The sequence below is a fragment of the Lepus europaeus genome, chromosome 1 (genome assembly GCF_033115175.1).
Source record: "Lepus europaeus isolate LE1 chromosome 1, mLepTim1.pri, whole genome shotgun sequence".
Lineage (NCBI taxonomy): Eukaryota > Metazoa > Chordata > Mammalia > Lagomorpha > Leporidae > Lepus > Lepus europaeus.
This window is the reverse complement of record NC_084827.1, coordinates 144,750,432-144,776,911: the sequence shown is the minus strand read 5'-3', so window position 1 is coordinate 144,776,911 and position 26,480 is coordinate 144,750,432. Positions and strand designations below refer to the sequence as shown.

At 41.6% G+C, this 26,480-nt stretch overlaps 1 protein-coding gene across 4 annotated transcripts in view; it reads left to right on the top strand.

The window, feature by feature from the left end:
• ORC2 (origin recognition complex subunit 2) overlaps positions 1–26,480 on the top strand; it is a 49,106-nt gene that overhangs the window by 5,070 nt on the left and 17,556 nt on the right. For 3 of the 4 annotated variants that reach the window (XM_062189822.1, XM_062189802.1, XM_062189807.1), the window contains exons 3-11: positions 796–895; positions 1,526–1,672; positions 3,313–3,402; positions 10,166–10,258; positions 11,396–11,427; positions 16,094–16,154; positions 19,279–19,472; positions 21,113–21,211; positions 24,731–24,840. In XM_062189822.1, coding sequence (XP_062045806.1) covers positions 796–895; positions 1,526–1,672; positions 3,313–3,402; positions 10,166–10,258; positions 11,396–11,427; positions 16,094–16,154; positions 19,279–19,472; positions 21,113–21,211; positions 24,731–24,840 — 926 coding nt within the window. The remainder of the gene's footprint in view (positions 1–795; positions 896–1,525; positions 1,673–3,312; positions 3,403–10,165; positions 10,259–11,395; positions 11,428–16,093; positions 16,155–19,278; positions 19,473–21,112; positions 21,212–24,730; positions 24,841–26,480) is intronic. The other variant, XM_062189813.1, reaches the window with a different exon arrangement.

Below are 26,480 nucleotides of genomic sequence, written 5' to 3'. Positions count from 1 at the left end.
GCTGCTTTCCCAGGCGCATTAACAGGGAACTGGATCAGAAATGGAATGGGATACCAGCATTGTAGGTGGCAGCTTAATGCCACAATGATGGCCCCAGCTGCTTTTTTTCTTTTCTTATAATTTTTTAAAAGATTTATTTATGTATTTAAAAGGTGGAGTTACAGAGAGGCAGAGAGAGATCTCTTCCATCTGCTGGTTTCCTCCCCAAATGGCTCACAACTGCTGGAGCTGGGCCAATCTAAAGCCAGGAGCCTGGAGCTTCTTCCAGGTCTCCCATGTGAGTGCAGAGGCCCAAAACTTAGGCCATTTTCCACTGCTTTCCTGGGCTCATTAATAGGGAGCTGGATCGGCAGTGGAGCAACAGGGACTTGAACCGGTGCCCGTGTGGGATGCCGGCACTGCAGGTGGCAGCTTTACTCCTTATGCCATAGTGCTGGCCACCCGGCTGCCTCTTTTCTAAACTTGAATGTATTAACTCTATTTTATTATGTGACTGTTATGTAAATTGGTTAGTGCTTTCTTTATTAGCATAATTTTTTCTTGAAATTGTATTTCATTTACCTTGCTCTTTTCAAGTCTCAAACATCTCCGCCTCTTTTGATTATTCAGATAAAGAAGTGAGTTACTGACAATCCAGAAACATAATATTAGTAAAATAATCCATAGTATCTATTTCATACTTTAAAATACTTTTTTAAATATTATACAAATAACATGTATTCATTATGTGAATGTTTCTAATGTGGTTGGTATGAGTCCTTCATCACTTTTGAATGATGTATTACTTTTGTGTAGGTTGTGATGAATAAACTGGAATTAAAAGAAGACAAGATGCTGAAGGTTCAATTTGTGGGAGATGATGATGTTCTTAATCACATTCTTGATAGAGAAGGAGGTACTGAATGTATAATTGAATAGTTGCTTATGTAATGTTTATATATTTAGAATATTTTATTTTGAGAATATATCAACTACTTGATCTAGTAAAACTAAATAAAAACTATTAGTTTTTCAAACTTTAATTGAAAATTTAAATTATTTATAATTATTAAAATAATTTAAAATAATATAGCCTTATCTAAAATGAAATACTTACTAGTAATGGTAAATGATAATAACCCAGTTTAAAATATATAGTTATTTTGACCCCCCCAAAAATAAGCATTTTCTTTTTTCTTTTTTTTTTTTTCCCCCCCAAAGCTATAAAGAGGCAGAGAGAAAGCTTCCATTTGCTGGTTCATTCTCCAGAAAGCCACAGTGGCCAGAGTTGTGCCGATCTGAACCCAGGAGGCTGGAGCTTCTTCCAGGTCTCCCACATGGGTGCAGGGGCCCTTGAGAGCTTTTTTTGAAACTTATGCAAATAGTGTGAAAGACCATTGAATATTTTTAATCAAAAAGAAAACAATCACTTTTCTCCCAGCTTTTAAGTAATGACAATACAAGTTGTAGATTTTATTTACTTATTTAAATGTGACTTTAGAAAGAATTTATATATCATGTTCTAATTCTTTGAATGTTTTTATAGGAGCTAAATTAAAGAAGGAGCGAGCTCAGCTTTTGGTCAACACAAAAAGAATAATAAAGAAGCCAGAATGTGATTTGGAGGAGGAAGTTGACCAGGAAGTCTTAAAAGATCAGAACTATGTGGAAGTTTTGGGAACAAATGTTCAAGGTATTTGAGGGAGGGAAATATATACTTGTATTTCTGTTAATGGTAGAAATTGCTTTGCAGGATGCACAGAAATAGTCTGGCTATTAAGCAGTGTGCTATATTACTACATTTCTTATCTGAAAAAATTTGTTTTAAGTTTTTTTGTTTTTTTTTTTTTTGACAGGCAGAGTGGACAGTGAGAGAGAGAGAGAGACAGAGAGATAGGTCTTCCTTTTTGCTGTTGGTTCACCCTCCAATGGCTGCCACGGCCAGCACGCTGTGGCCGGCACACTGCGCTGATCCGATGGCAGGAGCCAGGTGCTTCTCCTGGTCTCCCATGGGGTGCAGGGCCCAAGCACTTGGGCCATCCTCCACTGCACTCCTGGGCCATAGCAGAGAGCTGGCCTGGAAGAGGGGCAACCGGGACAGAATCAGGTGCCCCGACCGGGACTAGAACCCGGTGTGCCAGCGCCGCTAGGCAGAGGATTAGCCTGTTGAGCCACAGCGCCGGCCTTAAGTTTTTTTTTTTAAGATTATTTATTTATTTATTTGAAAGTCAGAGGTTACAGAGAGAAAAGGAGAAACAGAGAGAGAGAGAGAGAGATCTTCGATACACTGGTTCACTCCCCAGATGACTGCGACAGTCAGTGCTGGGTCAGGCTGAAGCCAGGAACCAGGAGCTTCATCTGAGTCTCCCATGTGGATGGCACAGGACCAAACACCTGAGCCATCTCCCACTGCTTTTCCCAGACTATTAACAGGGAGCTGGTTCAGAAGTGGAGCACCCAGGACACAAACTGGTGCCCCTATGAGATGCTGGCATTACAGGCAGCTGGCATTACAGACAGTATTTAGGGAAGTTGTTTGTAGATAATACAGTCTGGCTGTTTCTCTAAATTCTTAAAATCTACACCTGAAAGAAAGTTATGTTTCTAGAGTACGTGGTCTTGGTCCTCCACCATCCCAAAATGCTTTTTTTTAAAAAGATTTATTTTTTATTTACTTGAAAGGCAGAGTTGGGAGGAAGGTAGTGTGGGAGTGAGAGAGAACACATCCATCAGCTGGTTCACTCCCCAAATGGCCACAGCTGCTAGGACTGGGCCAGGCTGAAGCCAGGAGCCTGGAACTTCTGGTTCTCCCACGTGGGTGCAGGGGCCCAAGCACTTGGCCCATCTTCCACTGCTTTCCCAGGTGCAGAAGCTGGATTGAAGGTGAAGCTGCTGGGTGTTGGCATCTATGTGAGATGCAGGTGTAGCAGGTGGAGGCTTATTAACCTATGCCTCAACACCAGCCCCTGCAAAATGCTTTTATAGGTGGATCTGGTATTAGGGCGTAGGCTTATGAACAGTGTAAATTCTAACAGATTCTTTATAAGTTAGCTGTTAGAACCCTCTGAGACAGATGTGTTCTATTTAAGTATGTATGAGAAAACTTCAAAAAGTTTATGGGAAAATAGAAGTTTATTTTGGTGCAAAATTTTTTTGAACTCTGTGCATAGTTTTCTCATAATGTACATTTTCCCATGAAGTTTCTGAAGACTGCTTATGTTTTGCTCTTCAGGCAAGGCAATGAGGGGTACAAATCATAAGTTACTGTATTTTATTTTTCCTATTAATTAACTTTGCTCCTTTTCTAAATGCATGTTGAATTTTCTCTTTCAGAATCCTTGAAAAATGGCTCTGCTACAGATGGTGGAAATAAAGTTTATTCTTTTCAGAATAGAAAGCACCCAGAAAAAATGTCTAGATTAGGTATGTTGCTTTTCTGATTTTTATAATCACTTCACCTTTGCTAAGGTATGTTTAACTATTTTCCCCACATTTGTCATCCTGTTGCTATCACTAAAATGAGAGCAGTTTTCTAAAAGAATGGTGTGCATTAAAACAGACATTAAGTTCATTTGTTTTCCAGGCACCAATGTCTTCTGTTCATAGCTGGGCCCCAAGCTGCTCATACGAGGACCTGGTCTTTGTTGTTCTTTTTTTTTTTTTTAAAGTTTTTTTTCTTTTTGACAGGCAGAGTGGATAGTGAGAGAGAGAGAGAGACAGAGAGAAAGGTCTTCCTTTTGCATTGGTTCACCCTCCAATGGCCGCTGCGGCCGGCGCATCTCGCTGATCCGAAGCCAGGAGTCAGGTGCTTCTCCTGGTCTCCCATGCGGGTGCAGGGCCCAAGCACTTGGGTCATCCTCCACTGCCTTCCCGGGCCATAGCAGAGAGCTGGCCTGGTAGAGGGGCAACCGGGATAGAATCCGGCGCCCCAACCGGGACTAGAACCTGGTGTGCCGGCGCCGCAAGGCGGAGGATTAGCCTGTTAAGCCACGGCGCCAGCCTGTTGTTCTTTTGTTCTTACAATATTGAGCCTAGTTTCTTACAAATTTCTGTGAAATGAGTGACTCAAGAGTCACAGATAATGTGGATTTATTGAAAAAGATTTTTATAATTTATATAGAAAAAATTTTTGTATTACAGAAAACCATTTAACATAAAATTATTTATTTTATTTTTTTGACAGGCAGAGTGGATAGTGAGAGAGAGAGAGACAGAGAGAAAGGTCTTCCTTTTTGCCGTTGGTTCACCCTCCAATGGCCGTTACGGCCAGCGCATCTCGCTGATCCGAAGCCAGGAGCCAGGTGCTTCTCCTGGTCTCCCATGCGGGTGCAGGGCCCAAGGACTTGGGCCATCCTCCACTGCCTTCCCAGGCCATAGCAGAGAGCTGGCCTGGAAGAGGGGCAACTGGGATAGAATCCAGCGCCCCAACCGGGACTAGAACCTGGTGTGCCGGCGCCACAGGCGGAGGATTAGCCTGTTAAGCCACAGCGCCGGCCTAACATAAAATTATTAACACTGTATTTTAACATTTTTCTCACTGAAGTTAACTGCCTAACTGAAGTTAACCAATTACATGGGAGTTGCTGATTTTCAGAGAACTAGACTGATTAATTATATATAACCACCAAAGCTAGATTGTTGGTTTAATTCTTTAAAAAATTCAGATGGCACTGCACTGTATTTAGATCATCTGTCAGATAACCATGTATTACTATTCTAAGTGATGATTTCATATAATTAGACTAAGATTAGGCTAGAAGTAGACTAAAGGTTTGATTTTTGGAAGGCTTTGTAAAACACAGGCAAATGTGTCCAGGGTAGAAAATAAATGTAAACAGAAGGGCAATTGCAGAAGTAACAACTAAACTAGAGAGGACAGGGAGAAGTTACTAGTGTGAAGAAGGGTAGAACTCATAGGAGTAATCAAGTAGAAGTACTCCATGTAGATAATTCTTCCCGCTATAAAAGACAGTTATTATATGCTTGAAAATTGCCAAGGGAGTGGATTTTAAGTCTTGTTCTCACCACAAATAAATGAATACATGAGGTTCAATACACAAAAGTGTTGTTTTTTCAAAGGAAAATAGACTGATTAGCTAGGACCCCATATTAGACTGATGAGATACTATCCATTAAGTAAAGAGGACTTTTATTTTAAAGCTTCCGGTATGTTGATGGCTAGTGTATTGTGTAAAATACAATACAGGTTATTTGGTTGGCTGTATGATGACATTTCATTTACTATCATGAGAACAGGTATGACGTAAGAGAAAGAAAAGAATTATAAAAACTATAAACCTATAAACCTGATTGAAAATAATGATGATAGGCTGGCGCTGTGGCTTAACAGGCTAATCCTCCGCCTTGTGGTGCCAGCACACCAGGTTCTAGTCCCGGTTGGGGCGCTGGATTCTATCCCAGTTGCCCCTCTTCCAGGCCAGCTCTCTGCTATGGCCTGGGAAGGCAGTGGAGGATGGCCCAAATCCTTGGGCCCTGCACCCGCATGGGAGACCAGGAGAAGCACCTGACTCCTGGCTTCGGATCAGCAAGATGCACCGGCCGCAGCGGCCATTGGAGGGTGAACCAATGGCAAAAAGGAAGACCTTTCTCTCTGTCTCTCTCTCTCACTATCCACTCTGCCTGTCAAAAAAAAAAAAAAAAAAAAAAAAAGTTAAAAAAAAAAAAAGAAAGAAAATAATGATGATAGTTGATTAATGTAGAGCAGAGGTCAACAGACTTTTTCTGCAAAGGGCTATATAGTAAGTATTTCCATCTCTGTGGGCTAGATCATCTCGGTTGTGACTGCCCAGTAGGCACATACAATATGTAATGAAGAGTATGACTGTGTTACAGTAAAACTTTACTTAAAACAAATGGGGCCAGGTTTGGCTCATAGGCTTATAGCTTGGCCTACCCTTGTCATAGAGAATCACTGTAACTTGTCATTCATAGCTGTAACTAAATAGTTTTGTGTTAAATAGTGATTCAGTATGTTAAATGCTTGTATGGATCAAAGTTCTCTGTCTCTGACTTTATCGTGCTCTTTTTCTATCTTAAATAAATAAAAGCTAACGATCAAAATTTAAATGTAAGGGTGAGTGTTTGGCATAGTGGGTAAGATGTTGCTTGGGATGCCTGCATCCCATACTGGAGAACCGGGGATTTGATACCCAGCTCCACTCCTGTTTGTGGTTTTCCACTAATGCAGAACAGGTAGCAGGTGATAACTCAAGTGGTTGGATTCTTTCTCCCAATTGGGAGACTGAGTTGTTGTCTCTGGCATTGGCCTGTCCCAGCCCCAGCTGTTGTAGGCATTTGATGAGTAAACCAGCAGATGGGAGATCACTCTGTCTCTCTTATCTCTGCCTTTGAGCTAAATAAATGAAATAAAATCTTCATCCCATATCAGAGTGCCTGAGTGTAATTCTTGGCTGTTGCTCCTAACTCTAGCTTTCTACTAATGCAGACCCTCAGAGGCAGCAGTGGTGGCTCAAGAGTTGAGTTCCTGTTACCTGCTTGGGAAATCTGGATTGAGTTTCCAGTTTCTGGCTTTGTCCTGGCCCTGTCTTGGCTGTTACAGGATTTGGGAAGTGGACTTGCAGATGGGAACATTCTCTCTGGTTAAAATAAATATAATAAATAAAATACATAAGCAAATGCTTGTATCATACTTTTGAGCAAACATTTTGTATATCAGTATTTATAGCTTGATATTTGACAAAGAGCTTGTTTCTTGCTTGGATAATAGCTACACTTTGTCTTAATGGCACCATAGAAGAAACAAGTCTTACAGAGGTATATTGACAAAAATGTAAGTTTTAAAGCATTATCAGCAAACTTAAGATATCCTCTTTTTTAAGATTTATTTATTTATTTGAAAGTGTTAGAGAGAGAAGGAGAGGAAGACAGAAGAGAGGTCTTCTATCCATCGGTTTACTCCCCATTTGGCTGCAATGGCCAGAGCTATGCCAACCCAAAGTCAGGAGCCTCTTTGGGTCTCCCATGTGGGTGCAGGGGCCCAAGGACTTGGGCCATCTTCCGCTTCCCCAGAGCATAGCAGAGAGCTGGATCGGAAGTGGAACAGCCAAAACTTGAACCGGAGCCCATGTGGGATACTGACACTGTAGGCGGCAGCTTTGCCCTCTATGCCATAGTGCCGGTTCCAAGATAATCATTTTTAACTCTAATTCAAAATGATGTGAACAAAATAAAAATTATCTGATAGTGCATTCTCACAATTCCTCTTTAATCATTCATCAGAAACCAATTCAGTTATTTAGCCTGTAAAGTTAGGGTTAAATTGATATTACCATTACCTTTTGGTGAACAAATGGATTCCAGACTTTATATACCTTTGGATTGAGATTAATAAATTAACTTGAAATATCTCATAGTGTATCCTATTATGCATAGCAAATACAGAGCTAAGGCTAGATTTGACTACATGTGAGCTTATTTATTTATTTTACAGGCAGAGTTAGACAGTGAGAGACAGAGAGAGAGAAAGGTCTTCCTTCCCTTGGTTCACCCCCCCCAAATGGCCACTATGGCCGGCGCGCTGCGCCAATCCCAAGCCAGGAGCCAGGTCTCCCATGCAGGTGGAAGGGCCCAAGCACTTGGGCCATCCTCCACTGCACTCCCGGGCCATAGCAGAGAGCTGGCCTGGAAGAGGGGCAACTGGGACAGAATCCGGTGCCCCGACCGGGACTAGAACCCGGTGTGCCGACGCCACTAGGTGGAGGATTAGCCTGTTGAGCCACGGCACCGGCAGAGACTAAATCTTAAAAAAAAAAAAAAATAGTAAGGGGCCGGCGCTGTGGCGCAGCGGGTTAACACCCTGGCCTGAAGCGCCGGCATCCCATATGGGTGCCAGTTCTAGTCCTGGCTGCTCCTTTTCAAATAAATGAAATTTTTTTTAAAGAGCTAATGCTAGCAATATTAACTGGCTACTCTTGGAGTCTAGACATATGTGGTGAGGATCAGTGAAGGTAGGGGCTTTGGGAATAGAATAAGAGATGCAGTCAAGAATGGGATGGGGTGAGGAAGCTGATTCCTGATACTGTAACATCTTTTACATCTTTTTTTTTTTTTTTTGACAGAGTGGACAGTGAAAGAAAGAGACAGAGAGAAAGGTCTTCCTTTTGCCGTTGGTTCACCCTCCAATGGCTGGCGCACTGCGGCCGGCGCACCGCGCTGATCTGATGGCAGGAGCCAGGTGCTTCTCCTGGTCTCCCATGGGGTGCAGGGTCCAAGCACTTGGGCTATCCTCCACTGCACTCCCTGGCCACAGCAGAGAGCTGGCCTGGAAGAGGGGCAACCGGGACAGAATCAGGTGCCCCGACTGGGACTAGAACCCGGTGTGCCGGCGCCGCAAGGCGGAGGATTAGCCTAGTGAGCTGCGGCGCCGGCATGATACTGTAACATCTTGATAGAGGCACTGTGAGGTAGCATAGGGAATACAGGAGGAAGATTTTTTTCAGGTAAAGATAATCAAACTGGCATTGTACCGGTGCTTATTAGAGATGTTGAGTTTGGGTCATCCAAGAGGTATTTGGGTAATCTATAACTGTATTCTTCCCTTCTCCATTACCTTTGAAGTTTAATTGTTGCCTTTTTTTTTTTTTTTCTTTTTTTAAGATCTATTTATTTACTTGGAAAGCAGAGTTACAGAGAGGGAGACAGAGAGCACGTGCCCGCTATCTTCTATCTGCTGGCTCACTCCCCAAATGGCTGCAACAGCTGGGGCTGGGCCAGGCCGAAGCCAGGAGCCAGGAACTCCAGCCAGGTCTCCCATGTGGGTGGCAGGGACCCATATATTTGAGCCATCTTCTGCTGCCTTTTGAGCTGCATTGGCAGGGAACTGGATTGGAAGTGGAGCAGCCGGAACTCGAACCAGTGCCCACAGGGGATACTGGCATCACAGATGGCAGCTTTAACCCGCTGTGCCACAATGCTGGCCCCTAATTGCTGAATTTTTATGTTCCTTATAAAACCAGTATGATTTCAGAAATGGCTTTTTGTTGATGTGAAGTTTGTTGTTTTTTCCCTGTCTTGTGCATCAGTGGCCTTTAATCCAAAAGTGTTTGTTTGTTTGTTTGTTTTGTTTTCTGGTGTAAGGAGAGCGCCAAGGACAGAGCGTTAGCATGCCCAGAATGTAGGGAGGATATAGACAGTAAAGAAGAGGTGGAATAACTATCAGCAGTAGCCAGGGGACCAGGATGATGTCACAGTACCCAAATGGAGGTATAATTTTGAAGAAATTTTTTTTTTAAATTTATTTGACAGAATTACAGACAGAGAGACAGAGAGAAAGGTCTTCTTTACGTTGGTTCACCCCCCAAATGGCCGCTACAGCCAGTGTTGCGCTGATCTGAAGGCAGGAGCCAGGTGCTTCTGGTCTCCCATGGGGTGCAGGGCCCAAGCACTTGGGCCATCCTCCACTGACTTCCTGGGCCACAGCACAGAGCTGGACTGGAAGAGGAGCAACCAGGACCAGGACCCAGTTCCCAAATGGGATGCCGGCGCCGCAGGCGGAGGATCAACGAAGTGAGCCATGGCGCCAGCCCCACTGAAGAAATATTTTAAAACCCTAGTATCATATAGTTTAAAAAACTAGAATCACATATAACACCAGGGACATTAAGTGGGGGGTGGGAGACATTGTATTTGTGGAGACTGTCAAAAAGATTTAAGATTGGAGGATAAAAATGGAGGCATGGTTAGAAAGGGTTCAGGAATTGATAAAATGGCTTTAATTTGCATAAACTCAACCAAATCATCACCATTTTTAAAAAAAGGAAATGAGATAATTTAGTGTGTACTGTTTTTAAAATCTCAGAGTGCCTGGGACTCAGTCCCGCCTCTGCTTCCTATCTACCTTCCTGCTGATGAATATGCTAGGAGGCAGCAGATGATGGCTCAGGTGCTTGGTTCCCTGCCATCCACAAGGGAAACCCGGCTCATGGCTTCTGCGTGGCTCAGCCCCAGCTGTTGAGGGCATTTGGCAAGTGAACCAGCAAATGGAAGATCCCTCTCTCTGTCATTCTGCCTTTAAAAATAAATAAAAATATTTTTTGAAAAAAAAAAAAAAGAAATTAAAGATTCTATATAAGTGAAATAAGGCTGTTCCCCACTTTATCTACTATTGGCCATTAATGGATTTTTAAATATATTTATTTGTTTATAGCTTCAGAACTAGCAAACACACCAAGAAAAAGTGTTTCATTCAATTTGAAGAATGGTTCTGAAATTATGATAAATATTCCACAAAGTAGCAAAGGTAAGTCTTCAATTCTTGGGTAAAAATTTTGATGTCAGAGTATGTTATTTTTTATCAGTGAGTTTTTTATGTTTTCTTCTTTCTGTTCTGAAAATGCATTCAACAATGTATCTAATATTATAACCTGTATGCCTTAATGTTACCATATTTAGCAGTCAATAAAAGGGAAAAAAAATCTCTGTTCACTGATGTACAAGTGACAGGGTCAACTGGACATAATCACTAGTCCCACTGTCATTTGCTTAAGTCAGTGAGTTTGTTGAAGATGTGGCATTTGCAAATACTGTATGACATAAGGCTTTTGAGGTTTTCAGTGCTTTTAATTTGTGAAGAACTGTAGATCAGCTTTTTTTTTTTACTTTAAATGAACAGATTATATATTTTAAATGTTTATTAGTTTTTATATACTTGAAATGCAGAGCAACCAAGTCAGAGTGAGGGAAAGAGGTCTTCCATCTGCTGGTTCACTTCTCAAATGCCCATAACAACCAGGGCTGGGCCAGGCCACAGCCATGGAATGGGAGGAGCTGAAGCACTTGAGCCCTCATCTGCTGCCTCCCAGGATTCGTTGGTAGAAGCTAGATTGGTAGTGGATTTTCCTAGACTGAAACTCACATTCAGATACGGGTTGCAGGCATCCTAAGTGGCACCTTAAACCTCTGTGCCACATCTCTGCCCCAGGAGCACCTGTTTTTGCCTTGATCAATTGACTTTAATATTTATGGTTGGCAAGAGATTCAGAGCCATGTTATATATGTGATCTGGTATCTTCATGTTCAAGTTGAATCTGCAGAGTGGCCTGGAGTGGGCAGTTGTAGCCAGTGTGGGTGAAGAGAAGTTTGTTCCTTCCCCAGAGCTCCAGCGTGTGCTTGCAGACAAGAACCTCTCTAGGAATGACTGGGCGGAGGGAGAGGGCCTGGGGCCAGTGTACTCACTATGGAAATGCAAGAACTGCCTGTCACTAAGGGAAGTAGTTGTAAAATTAAGTGATAATTAAGCCTCTCCAACTAATTGAGAATTCAGTAAGTTCTGGTAACTTCTGCATAGAAATTGAAACTTCTCTTTTCATGAAACTAGACCATAATGATAATGAAATGTTTCTTCTAAGTCATGTCTTTTTTTGTTTTCATTCTTTAGGACAATCTGGTTCAGGAAAAGGTCAGCTAAAGGTAAGCAATTGACTAAAAACAAGCAAAAACCTGAGTGTTAAGCAGCCATTTCATTTAGTAAATTAAGTAGTGCTTTGTAATTTACAGGTATTAAATACCTAACTTATAGATGAACAATTTGAGGTTCTGAAAGGTGAAGTGATATGCCTGGAAAATGAAACCAGGCCTTCTAGACCCAACTGTTGTGTTCTTTCTACTATGTCAGAAGTATCCCTGGGTATTTCTTTTTATCTGCTGGTTCAGTCCCCAAATGATTGCAATGATTAGAAGCAGGAACTCCATCTGGTCTACCCAAGTACTTGGGCCATCCTCTACTGCTTTCCCAAGTAGATTAGCTGGATCAGAAATGGAGCAACTGGAACTTGAACCACTGCTCATATGGGATGTTAGCATCTCCTACTGCACCACCGTACTAGCCCTGCTCCTTGACAATTTTTAAGTTAATAGAGCTGACCTGAGAAATGTATGGATTTTGATTTGCTTTTATGTAAAATATTCTTTTGATTCCTAGGAAATTAATTCCAAGTTTCATCAAATCCATTACTCTGCCCTTTTATAATTTATATTTGAAAATGAACTTGGTTTAGATATTCATTACAGGGTAGTTGAAAGGAATTGATTTTTTTAAATCTCTTCCTTTGGGCTTTTATGGTTTTATTTTTCCCTTATGTCTTGTCAGCTGGCCCTGCCTGGATATGGGCATGGAGGAATGCAGAGTGTTGGGTGTGGGAGTAGTGATTGTGTCCAGGCCTAGGTGGCTACAGATCGAAACACTACTGGGCTGAAGAGCACTCTGTTAGGGCTGGCGCTGTGGCAGAATGGGTAAAGCCGCCGCCTGCAGCCCCAGCATCCCATATGGGTACAAGTTTGAATACTAGCTGCTCTACTTCCCATCCAGCTCCCTGCTAATGGCCTGGGAAAGCAGCAGAGGAAACCCAAGTGCTTGGATCCCTGCACCAGCATGAGAGACAGGAAGAAGCTCCTGGCTCTTAACTTCAACCTAGCCCAACCCTGACCGTTGGTGGCTGTTTGAGGAGTGAACCAGTGGATAGAAGATCTCTCTCTCTCTCTCTCTCTCTCTCAGAGCACTCTCTTAGATCAGAAATGATTATAGACGTTCAAGGCCATGACTATAGCCTGTGCAGGAATATCCTGTTTGGGTAAGTTTAGATATGTCAGCCTCTGTTGTCTTCTGTTTTTAGTTTAGGGTTTTTTTTTTTTCTTTTTCTTTTTTAAGATTTATTTATTCATTTAAAAGGCAGAGTTAGAGAGACAGAGATCCTCCATCCACTGGTGTATTTCCCAAACAGCTGCAATGGCCAGGACTGGGCCAGGCTGAAGTCACTAGCCTGGAACTCTGTTGGAGTCTCCTGTGTGACAGGCAGGGAACCAAGCAATTGTACCATCTTCCCCTGCTTTTCCGGGAGCATTAGGAGGAAGCAAAATCAGAAGCAGAGCAGCTGAGACTTGAACCAGTGCACGTGGGGATGCCTGCTTTGTAGGCGATTGCTTAACCTGCCATGCCACAGTGCCAGCCCCTTCAGGCATTTTAGCAAACCTGCAGATAGATGATCTCTTTGCTCTGTCTTTCTGCCTTTCAAATAATTAAAAATAAATTAAAATTTTAAAAATTGTTAGTATCTTGATCAGAGAAATTCGAAACATACCGTAGTACACTTTATGAATCCATTGGTAGAGGATCAGCTGATTTCTTAGCGTACTATTATGAATATCCTAAATTGCATTTTATTATTTGTGACTGTTATCAAGAGCCTATTACAAAACAACAGACTTAAATTTTTTATCACATTTTCGTGTGGAACAGGATACTTTATCTTCTTATCTGTACTGTTAGAAATTAATGTGTGCAACCATGGACATTTTAAAGACAATTTAGAAATTCAGAGGTATCAAATACAGATTAATTGTCTTTTCTGAGATATGCTTGGGACAAAAATGTTTGTTTTTTTTTTGATTTTGGAATATTTATATAAAGTTTACCAGTTGAGAGGCTGGCACCGTGGCTCACTTGGTTAATCCTCTGCCTGCAGCGCCGGCATCCCATATGGGCACCGGGTTCTGGTCCCAGTTGTTCCTCTTCCAGTCCAGCTCTCTGTTGTGGCCTGGGAGGGCAGTGGAGGATGGCCCAAGTGCTTGGGCCCCTGCACCCGCATGGGAGACCAGGAGGAAGCACCTGGCTCCTGACTTTGGATCAGTGCAGCGCCGGCCATAGCGGCCATTTGGGGGGTGAACCAATGGAAGGAAGACCTCTCTGTCTCTCTCACTGTCTGTAACTCTACCTGTCAAATAAAAAAAAAAAAATTTACCAGTTGAGCAGCCCTAATTGGGAAACTTTTTTTAAAAAAATGGTTTATTTATTTATTTGAAAGGCAGAGTTTAGAGAGAGAAAGGGAGAGACAGAGATCGTCTGTCTGCTAGTTCATCACCAAATGTCCACAAAGACCAGGGCTGAGCCAGGCTGAAGCCAGGATCCAGGAGCTTCATCCAGGTAACCCATGTGGGTTGTAGGGACCCAAGTACTCAGGCCATCTTTTTTTTTTTTTACAGGCAGAGTTAGACAGTTGAGAGAGAGAGACAGAGAGAAAGGTTTCCTTCTGTTGGTTCACCCCACAAATGGCCGCTAGGGCCAGCACTGCGCTGATCCGAAGCCAGGAGCCAGGTGCTTCCTCCTGGTCTCCCATGCGGGTGCAGGGCCCAAGCACTTGGGCCATCCTCCACTGCACTCCCAGGCCATAGCAGAGAGCTGGACTGGAAGAGGGGCAACTGGGACAGAATCTGGCGCCCCAACCGGGACTAGAACCCGGGGTGCTGGCACCGCAGGCGGAGGATTAGCCTAGTGAGCCGCGGTGCTGGTCTACTCAGGCCATCTTTAAAAAAATTTTTTTTTAAATTTATTTGAAAGCCAGAGTTAGTTAGAAAGGGAGAGACAGAGAAAGAGATCGTTCTTCCGCTGTTTCACTCCCCAGATGGTCACAACAGCCAGCACGAGGCCAGGCGGAAGCAAAGAGCCAAGAGCTTCTCCTGGGTCTTCCACGTGGTAGCCAGGGCCCAGCTGCTTGGGCTGTCTTTTGCTGCTTTCCCAGGCTATTACCAGGGAGCTAGATCAGAAGTGGAGAAATAGGGAGCCAAAATGGGATGCCGGCCTCACAGACAGCAGCTTAACCTGTTATACCACAGCACGGGCCCATTTGCTTTCATGCCCTTCATCGCTACATTCTGATGCAATGGTTTGAAAGGCTGATATACTTGTTTTTTCTATTCCAAATAATAAAAATACATTCGTATCTTACTAATGTCTCGAATTCAATTTCTGTATCACTCTAGTAATTATTTGAAATTTATTTTGTATTTGTTGTGCTGTTTTTAAAAATCCTACCCATTTTTGTTTTTTAGTCGGAGACTGTTTTTTTATAAGATTTATTTATTTATTTGAAAGACAGAGTTGGCCGGCGCCGTGGCTCAACAGGCTAATCCTCCGCCTTGTGGCGCCGGCACACCGGGTTCTAGTCCCGGTTGGGGCGCCGGATTCTATCCCGGTTGCCCCTCTTCCAGGCCAGCTCTCTGCTGTGGCCCGGGAAGGCAGTGGAGGATGGCCCAAGTGCTTGGGCCCTGCACCCGCATGGGAGACCAGGAGAAGCACCTGGCTCCTGGCTTCAGATCAGCGAGATGCGCCGGCCGCAGCGGTCATTGGAGGGTGAACCAACGGCAAAAGGGAAGACCTTTCTCTCTGTCTCTCTCACTATCCATTCTGCCTGTCAAAAAAAAAAAAAAAACAAAACACTAAAAAAAAAAAAAAAGACTTACAGAGGCAGAAGCAGAGAGAAAGTCTTCCATCTGTTGGTTCACTCCCCAAAAGGCTCCAATGGCTGAAGCTGGGCAGATCCAAAATCAGGAGCCCGGAGCTTCTTCCGGATCTCCCATGTGGGTGCAGGGGCCCAAGGATTTGGGTCATCCTCTACTGCTTTTCCAGGCCATAGCAAAGAGCTGGATCAGAAGTGTAGCAACTGGGACTCGAACTGACGCCCATATGGGATGCCGGCACTGCAGGTGGCAGCTTTTACCTGCTATGCCACAATGCTGGCCCCAGGATTATTTTAAACTTATCTTTTAATTTGAATTTTCCACAAACTTGGGTTTTACATTTTATTTATTTATTTATGTATTTATTTATTTGAGAGAATGACAGAGGGAGAGAGAGGTCGTTCATCTACTGGTTCACTTTCCAAATGCCTACAACAGCCAGGGCTAGGCCAAGCTAAAGCTAAGAGCCAGGAACTCCATCCATGTCTTCCCCATGGGTGGTAAGAACCCAAGTACTTATGCCAACCCAGGTGCATTGGTAGGAAACTGAACCAAAAACGGAGATGGGACTTGATCTTGGGCACTCCAGGATGGGATATGAGTATTTCAAGCTGTGCCTTCACCCGCTGCACCACAGTGCCTGTGCTTGTTGTGATACTTTTTATTTTTTCTTTCAACAAGTTCATTTGTCATTATCTCCTAGTTCTACATACTGTGCTCATCGAATTCTAACGTAGCCTATTGAAAGTCAAATATTTTTCTTCTTTTCTAACCTATTTTACTCAATTCATTTCCATTTTATTATTTACCTATTTAACTATCATGCTTTTTAATTTTTAAACAGAACAGTGACAAAAGTGAACCAACATCAACAACACCTCGTAGTCTAAGAAAAAGATTAATAGGTATGTATTTCTTACACAAAGTTCTTACAAAGATGGACATCTGAACAAAAGGCAGTAAAGACTAAGTACACAAGTTCTAGACTGAGACTGCTTGGGTTTTAATCCTTGGCCTGCCAGTAACTCTAACTTCAGAGTTGTTTTGAGGATTAATTGAAAAAAACAACATGAAAAGTGCTTAGTGTAGTACTTGACCTTAACAGGTATTAGCTATTTCATCTTTTATTATTGCAATAATTATTGTAACTACTACTTTTCTGAAAGAAAGGATTTTCTCATGTCCTCAAACTACAGATTCCTTAAGGGCAAGTAATGTATTTTTTATTAACTCCAGCACTGAGCACTATGTTTTTCCTATTTGTCACTGGATATTAAAGTTAGTTAAAACACTTTCCAGTAAAATTATGTGCGTTTTAGTTTGTTTTGAGACAACTGAGAGTTCTGTTCATTCATTTAGAATTATTACAATGAAATGGTATTAAATATTCATGGCTGACTGAATACAAAGTCAAGTGAATATACACAGGTTCTACCTTCTGGTCAGTTAAAAATAATTTTAGATTTTTGAATATTTAAATATGGGGCAGATGACTTATTGACCTCTGTTTTAGAAAGATGTTCCCTTTCTTGATGTTCACCCCTTGACAATAATAATATTAACTAATGTTGTCAAATCCATCAAACATCAGGGCTTCAGGCTATAGCCTTTTCTTTTCAAGATAGGGATTTCGTAGAGCTGTTAATCCTTTTTTATTTTATTTATTTATTTTTGCATTTGTTAAAAAATGTTTGCTTATTTGAAAGGCAGAGTTGAGAAAGAAACAGAGAGAGACTCTGTCTGCTGGTTCAGTCCCCAAATGGCTACAACAACCAGATGGCCAGGTTGGAGCCAGGAGCTTCATCTGGGTCTCCCATGAGTTGCAGTTTCTCAAGTCCTTGGCCCATTTTCTGCTCCTTTCCCGGGCACAGTAGCATGGAGCTGGATCCAAAGTGGAGCAACTAGGACTTGACCAGGGATACTGGCATTGCAGGCAGCAACTGAATTTGCTGTACCCCAACTTGAACAGGGATGCTGGCATTGCAGGCAGCAGCTGAACTTGCTGTAACACACACACACACACACACACCTCGTCTACTGCTTCACTCCTCAAATGCCCACAAAGACCAAGGTTAGGCCAGTTTGAAGCCAGGAGCTCTCCCACATCAATGGCAGGAACCCACCACTAGAGCCTTCACTGCCTCACAGGATCTGTACCAGAATGAAGCTTGAATCAAGAGTGGAAGCCAGGATTAAACTGGTGTGGGATTTAGGCTTCTCAGCTGGCATCTTAAACTACTGGGCCAAATGCCTGCCCTAGCACTATATTTTTAATCAGCCTAAAAATGGTAATGCAAGTAAAGATAAGATATGGAATTATGATTGTTATTTCATGTTAGAAACATCCTGTGTACTATACAAGAGTCTTAAAAAAGTTCATGGAAAATGGGTATTATGGAAAAATTTTGCATGTATTTCAAATTTTGTGCCAAAAATAAACTTAATTACACTTTTTCATGAACTTTTTTGAATTCCCTCATGTTTTCTTTCTCCTTACCACAAAGACAAATTCTGTTCCGAGAAAAGGTGAACTTTCTCTTCTTCCTTAATCACTAAGCATACATGCCTGCATATAGGAGTCATGCATGTAAATGCCGTAGAGACATTTTCTGGTACTCAGTACTACTTCTAACTTATGTATAAACATGTGTAACAATCACTGCAAATTTGAATCTGCTAAGCTATACATGCCTACAAAATCGCACTCCTTCCCTTTTCTTTTAAAAAGATTTATTTATTGGCTTATTTGAAAGGCAGAGAGATCCTCTGTCCCCTGGCTACAACAATCTAATCTGGGCCGGGCTGAAGACAGGAACTAGGAGCTTCAACCTAGTCTTCCTCATAGGTGGCAAGGACCCAAGCACTTGGGCCATTTTCTGTTGCCTTCCCAGGATCATTAATGAGAAGCTAATGGGTCAGAAGCTCAGACTCAACCAAGCACTCTGGTGTGTGATGCTGGCATCTCAAGCCGCAGCTTAACCTGCTGTGCCACAGTGCTGGTCCCCCCCCCCCCCCCCTTTAATATCTATATTTGTTAAGTGCTGACTCTGGATAATTCTCTGAAATGTATCTGTTGAAAATAAATACTAATTTGGTAGTTATTTCAGTTTAAAAGCTAATTTTTAAAAGTAGTTTTATACTTGTTGATTATTTGCTAAGTGTAAAGCTTTATTATTTCCGGCGGATAGTGGAGGCGGCTATACTTTATTTTAAAGTAGAATTCTTGTATGAACTCTAGAATGGAATATGTATATGTATTAATAGTTGTTATAATAGTAGCTGCTGTTTAGTGAGTACTGTATGTGATGGAATTTTCAGTAGGCAACAACAGAAGTAGTAGTTTAAGCCATAGACATTTAAATGTCTCACATCATAAGAAATCTGGAAACAAGTTCCACAGTTGATGTAGTAACTCAGTAGTGTCATGAAGGACCTGGGTTCTGTCTGTCTTTTTACTGTGCCACCAGCATATTTCATCTTTAGGTTTTGATACTTCATATTGCAAAATAGCTTCCATAGCTTTAAGCTATGGCTATAAATGGGCTTTTCCTCCATAAGCAAAGGAAGTCTTTTCCAGAAGCTTCCAGGAAATTTCCCCCCTAATTGTCACTGTTAAAGGATTATATAGTCAACCCTATTTTCAAGGGAGGTTGGGAGAGCAAGTGTTTGGCAGAGGGAAATGTGATAACCATTAAATATCACAGAGGATAGAGTTCTCTTAGGAAGAAGAATGGTGTTAGGCATGATTGACAGTTTCTACCGTACTCCTGTGTATCAGACATTATTAGTTGTTTTAGATACATTTTAGTGTAATTGTCACAGTGGTTATTAAATTAGGCACTATTAGTGTCTGATAAATGAGGAAACTGGCACGTAGAATTTATGTGGTTAGCTCTGGTAAAATCATGAGCAAGTAAAGATAAAACCAGAATTCAGACTATCTTGCTTCAAAATCCATGCGATTTCCATAGCCCACAATGCCTCTCGTCAAACTGTCAAACTTTCCCAATTGTTTTTTTCCCCCCACAGTTCCAAGGTCTCATTCTGACAGTGAAAGTGAATATTCTGCTTCCAACTCAGAGGATGATGAAGGGGTTGCACAGGAATATGAAGAGGACACTAATGCAGTCGTAGTCAGCCAAAAGATTGAAGCTCAGAATAGAGTAGTTTCAGCTCCTGTTTGCAAAGAAACGCCTTCTAAGAAAATGAAAAGAGAGAAAACAGTAAGTGAAGAGAGAGACTTGAGACTTAAAGAAAAACTGTATAATACCACAAAGACAGGCAACTGTAATAGAAGAAACCCACATGAGGATCAACATAGCTTTTGGTTTTTGTTTTTACTTTTTTGTGTTTTCTCATTTTTATTTCGCACAAATACATCTGTTCTTATTTCTGGTTCATCTCCATATTCACTCGTCAGTTCCGCAGTATATGCTGAGGGTGACATCTGAATTCAGCTGTTTAAATGTGCACTTGGAATCGATGTTGCACAGCTGGAGGCAAGACTGTTCAGTGTATCCTTTTTTGTAGGGTTTTGTCCTTGTAACGCTAATGTAGGCAAGGCAGTGCAGGTAGTCAATGATGTGGCTTCAGATCCATGTTGACTTGTTTGGAAGCTCGTTGTATGCACCCCTGCTTCAGAAAAGGCCAGTTCATTATTCTGGTATTCCCTGTAAAAGTTCAGAGCAATGTAGGAAGCCTACTTCTACTTCTTTTGTTTTTTTTTTCTTAAGAAAGCTTTTATTTAATAAATATAAATTCCATAGGTACAGTTTTTAGAATATAGTGTTTCTTCTCCCCATACCCACTCTCCTACCCCCACTCCCATCCCACCTCGTACTCCCTCTCCTATCCCTTTCTAAATTGATTCATTTTTAATTATCTTTCTATACAGAAGATCAACTCTATACTAAGTAGCGGTTTCAATAGTTTGCACCCACACAGACACACAAACTATAATGTACTGTTTGAAGACAAGTTTTACCGTTAATTTTCATAGTACAACTCATTAATGACAAAGGTCCTCCGTGGGGAATAAGTGCACAATGACTCCTGTTGTTGATTTAACAATTGACACTCTTATTATGATGTCAGTGATCACTGAGGCTCTGGTCATGAGCTGCCAAGGCTATGGAAGCCTTTTGAGTCCACGAACTCCGTCAGTATTTAGACAGGGCCACAAGCAAAGTGGAAGTTGTCTTCTCCCTTCAGAGAAAAATATCTCCTTCTTTGATGGCCCCTTCTTTCCACGGGGATCTCACTCACAGAGATCCTTCGTGTAGATCACTTTTTGCCACAGTGTCTTGGCTTTCCATGCCTGATATGCTCTCTTGGGGGAAGCCTACTTCTTCAGTAACTTTCCATCTTTTCCTTAACACTCTAGATGTTAATCCTGTCCAAAGTCAGAACAGGCCCTTTTACTGCAATAGTAGGCAAATCTTTGTCTCTCTTTTTTTTTTCCAGCTTACTCTTGATTTCCCCCTCATTTTCATAGTATTTTCAACCATAGGAATCTTAAAGGATTTGCTAGGAGTGTTTGAGAAACAAAGTATCTGTAAATCCATCTGCGTTTTTAGTCTAAATGAATATAACATTGTAACAAATCATTTTTAGGAACAGACTTTTTTTTTTTTTTTTTTTTTTTTTTTATAGTCATCCTCTTTAACTTGTCTGGTTTTGGTTTTAAGAGCAACTATTCAGTTTATCAGTGGATTAAATACCCTTAGTCCTTAACCTGTATGCTTTCAAGAAAAACTGCTATGGAAATAGTTTTACATGTCTTATTTTACACTAATATTGTCTAGTTTTAATGTAAGACAAATCTGAAACTACTAAGAATTGAGTTTACTCTGTTCATTTTCAGAGTGACTTAGTAGAAGAATATTTTGAAGCTCACAGCAGTTCAAAAGTTTTAACCTCTGACAGAACGCTGCAGAAGCTAAAGAGAGCTAAATTGGATCAGGTATGTTACAAGGAATGTTACTTCTGAATTTTTCTTATTGTGACCTGAAAAGTTACAGCCTAAGGAGCAAATCTGAAGATATAAGCGTACAGAAGCAGAATTGTTGTCCTTATTAAATGAAACACAAATTAATGTGATATAATTATATTTTATTGTATAAGTGCTAAATAAGTCACTGCATTAGACTTCTGCTTGACATACTGTAATTGTACAGTTTTTTCTCCTATTACTTTATTTCCTCAGGATCTGTTATAATTAGCAGGGTTTTTAATTCCTTGATACCCCTGTACCAATAGTCTGTTACTCATTCAGCCTACATATTCATTGAACCTCACTTGGGCCATCAAATAAAGACTGTATCCTAACTTTCAGTCACAAATTTTGCAAAGTAGATGGTATTCTGCTTGATGGTATTATGGGTGGAAAGCTTGTCTAGTGCACTACAATAAAAGGTTTTTATGTAGCACGGTTCCAGTAGCTTATTTTACAAAAAATACCATATGATTGTGTTTATTAGGGCTTTGACTGATGTATCCCCCAGAGAGGAGACAGAATCACTTGAGTCAGAAAATCTGTCAGTAGAAAGTGGGGGTGAGCCAGTGCCACGGCTCAGTTGGCTAATCCTCCGCCTGCAGTGCCAGCACCCCGGGTTCTAGTCCCGGTCGGGGCGCCGGATTCTGTCCCGGTTGCCCCTCTTCCAGGCCAGCTCTCTGCAAATCAGAATCTAGTGAATTTTCTAAAGTGGACAGGGCTTTCCTCAGGCTCTGGAGCTATATAAGAGAGGAGAATATGGAGAGGGCTCCATGACCTGAATAGTAATGGTGGCTTGGGTTTTTATTTGTTTTTTGTGGGGCAGAGGAGAAGTTGTGTTTGGGAGATACCTGTTTTGCTGGTATTGAGACACAGAAGACTAGCTGGAAGTTAGTGTCAAGACAAGTTCAAGGAGGAAATGACACTGACACTTGTGCAGAGTATACATTTTTAAATGAGTCACATGAGAGAAGGATAAATTAATGTAGAGTCAAAGTAGTACCTTTTAGGACCTAGAGGCAAAAAGATCTCTAGGAAGGTAAAGAAGCATGTTCCCGAAGGTTACTGTCAGTGAAGGATGCGAGGCGTTTCAGTGACTTAGACAGAGCTAACCAGTGCAGCAGCATCTGATAGTATCAACTTTATTTCTCACATATGTGGGTCAGCTGGGGGGGTGACCGATCTAGGGTTCATCTCTCTCTTCCTCCTCTGAACAGTGGGCTAGCTGAGGCAAGTTGTCCTCTAGACAGAGGCAGAAGAGAAGTAGGAAACCATGATTTCTTAAATCCTAGGCTCAAAACTGGCAGTTATCATTTCTGCCTCATTCTGGCGGCCTTAGCAAACACATGACTGAAAACAAAGTCAAAGGGCAGGAAATGACTGTACCCATTTAGTGGGAGGGGCTGCAAAACTCAAAGTAATAGAGGGTGTGGATACCAGGAGGGGTAAGTATTGGGACCAGAAATGCATTTCTCCATGAATATCAAAGTCTGAAATGAAAGTGCATAGATAAAACATCCTGGAGTTTACACTTAAGTGTGAGTCTGTTCAGATAATCCAGTATAAATGATTATTGGGTATAAATGATTATTGGAAATGCCACTAGTAACTTCTCTGCTTTTTTAGGACTCTAAACTTCAGGGGGATGAGAGGTGTTTTTTGGTTTGGTTTGGTTTTAGTTACCAACTTAACAGTTTTTCTTAGATGTAGCTCTACTTCTCTTTAACTATGTGAACATATAAAAACTGTATAGTCCAGAGTTCCTGGAATGTTGATTGCAGCTCTGATATTAGTACTAAAAAACTGTTTTACAGGGCAGGCATTTGGTACAGCAGTTAATGTGGCTCAGGATGCCTATATCCTATGTCAGAGTGCCTGGGTTCAAGTCCTGGCTGTTTTCACTGCCAGTTTCCTGCTAACACACACTCCGTGAAGCAGCAGATAATTTCAATACTGCAACCCACTTGGGAGGCTGGATTGAGTTCCCCATTCTGGATGTTGCCAGCATTTAGAGAGTAAACCAATGGATGGAAAATCTTCCTGTCCATATTCCTCTCTTTCTCTCTGTCTCTGCTTTTCAAATACCAAAAAAGCAAATAAATTAAAAGTTTTTGTTAAGTTGTGCTTTATGGGGCTGGCATTCTGTCATAGCAGGTTAAGCTGCCACCTGTGACTCCAGCATCCCATATAGCACAGTTCACGTCCCTGCTGCTCCACTTCCAGTCTAGTTCCCTGCTAATGCACCTGAGAAGGCAGCTGATGATGGCCAGCACTTTGGGCCCCTGCGCTTACCTGGGAGACCTAGATAGAGCTCCAGGCTCTTGTCTTTGGCATGGCCATTTGGGTAACAAACCAGCAAATGCAAGATCTCTTTCTCTCTCTGTCTCTCATTCTGCGTTTCAAATAAATAAATCTTTTAAAAAAATTTTACTGTAAGGGTAGAATCTTGAAGCCATGATAGCACCAGGTTAGATTCACATAAAGCTTGTTGTAGTTTTCATTTAAAAAAGTAAGATAGATGTGATTGGACACCATGAATTCCAAGTTTTGAATGTAGGGCAGTGCACCTCCCTCAGTTTATGTATATTACTGCTTTAAAAATTTTGCCATACTTTTCAAAGATAAAGGATTTGTCAACAATAGCTTTTGGAAGAGGAGCAGGATACAATTCATATTACTAATGATAATGATAAATTATGAAGAATCTTTAATGTTTTCTGAAAAATTAATATTGAACTGTTTGTTACCTTAAGTTTTTACATTTTTTCAAATCCATAGGTTTTTTTTTTTTTTTGACAGGCAGAGTGGATAGTGAGAGAGAGACAGAGAGAAAGGTCTTCCTTTTGCCGTTGGTTCACCCTCCAATGGCCGCCGCGGTAGCGCGCTGCGGCTGGCGCACCGCGCTGATCCGATGGCAGGAGCCAGGTGCTTCTCCTGGTCTCCCATGGGGTGCAGGGCCCAAGGACTTGGGCCATCCTCCACTGCACTCCCTGGCCACAGCAGAGAGCTGGCCTGGAAGAGGGGCAACCCGGACAGGATCGGTGCCCCAACCGGGGCTAGAACCCGGTGTGCCGGCGCCGCAAGGCAGAGGATTAGCCTAGTGAGCCGCGGCGCCGGCCAAATCCATAGGTTTTTAAGTCTGTCTGGATTTGTTGTCAAAGCTGGGAGGCAGGTTTTATCATCTTCTTATGGTAATGATCTTTTAAGAAATTAAAGCCTTATATTTAGAATTTATAATTATTTAAATGGTCCTAGATAAAACTTAGCAAAATCTGTACTGTTGTTTCATGTTTGTCTTAAAAAATGTTAAAACTTTTATAAGAAATATTTGAATTATTCAGAATACTATGCATATTCAGTTGATGTACGACTTGCCAAACCTGATTAAAGTAATCTCTTCTAACATCAGCCTCTAAGGAAATAGTTTTAGTTTCAGTTGATTTGCTGGACATGGTGTGAGATGATTTTCTTCCCTCTTTGTTTTTTAAGCAAAGTTTGCGTCACTTATTGAGCAAGGTTTCTCCTTCCTTTTCTGCTGAACTTAAACAACTAAATCAACAATATGAAAACTTATTTCATAAATGGATGCTACAGTTACAGTAAGTACTTTTAGCATTGCAAGTGTGCAAAAATAAAAAATTAATATATATTTATGTATTTAAATCCAGGTAATTTAACATTTGATTTTCCTTTAACAGTGAACTTGGTATGTTTATGTATGAAAATAAAAGAAAATAAGTATTTTCCCAATTTTATGACTTAAATGTAGAAATTAATTTTGTTGTGTGATTCTTAGTAATTCTATAGGTTTTTAAGAAATTCATGCATTCTCAGTTTTTCAAACTTGATGGCTATTGGTAAAACAAACGGCATTTCTTAACTATTACTCATAAATATTTGACAACCTAACTTGTCAAGATTAAAAAATATGTCAATTATATTTTAATCCAGTTTTTCACAGCAAAATTCCTGAAAGAATATGCATTTCTTTTATTTATTCATTTATTTACTTAAAGATTTATTTTATTTATTTGAAAGACAGAGTTACAGAGAGGTAGAGCCAGAGAGAGAGAGAGAGAGGTCTTCCATCCATTGGTTCATTCTCCAAATGACCACAATGGCCAGAGCTGAGCTGATCTGAAGCCAGGAGCCAGGTGCTTCTTCCCAGTCTCCCATGCAGGTGCAGGGGCCCAAGACCTGGGCCAACTTCTATTGCTATCCCAGGCCATAGCAGAGAGCTGGACAGGAAGTAGAGCAGTCGGGACTCCAACTGGCGCCTATATAGGATGCCGGTGCTGCAGGCTGGGGCTTTAACCCACTGTGCCACAGTGCCGGCCCCTCTTTTATTTTTTGTAAGGATTTATTTTATTTATTTGAAAGGAAGAGTTACAGATAGAGAGGAAGAGACAGAAAGAAATCTTTCATCTGCTGGTTTACTCCTCAGTGGCTGGGACATCTGGGACCAGGCTAGGCAGAAGCTAGGAGCCCAGAACTCCATCCAGGTCTCCCACGTAGGCGGCACAGGCCTAAGTACTTGGGACATCTTCCACTGCTTTCCCAGCTGCATTAGCAGGGAGCTGGATAGGAAGTAGAGCAGCTGCTACTCAAATTTGCACTCCCTGTGCTCCAGTGCAGAACACTGGCGTCACAGGCACTGGTTGACCTGCTCTGCCACACACCTACTCCTCTGCTTCTTCTTCTTTTTTTTTTTTTTTTTAAAGATTTATTTTATTTATTTGAAAGTTACAGAGAGAGGTAGAGGTCTTCCATCCACTGGTTCACTGCCCAGATGGTGGCAATGGCCGGAGCTGTGCTGATCCAAAGCCAAGAGTCAGGAGCTTCCTCTGGGTCTCCCACGTGGGTGCAGGGGCCCAAGGACTTGGGCCATCTTCTGCTTTCCCAGGCCATAGCAGAGAGCTGGATCAGAAGAGGAGCAGCCAGGATTAGAACCGGTGCCCATATGGGATGCCGGCGCTTCAGGCCAGGGCTTTAACCCACTATGCCACAGTGCCGGCCCCTGCTTCTTTTCTTTTAATGTAATGCTGTATGCATCTACTGTACACTTTCAGAATTTCATGAGCAGACTTGATCTGTAATAAACATTTTGCCAATTTAGAATACTTTTTCAATTTTATCATTTTCCATTTTCCATTAAGTACCTAGAAGAGTGATTGAAATCAAAAGAAAGGTTTTTTTTTTTTTTTAAACTATACTTACTTTTATGCTTGTATTTAAAAGG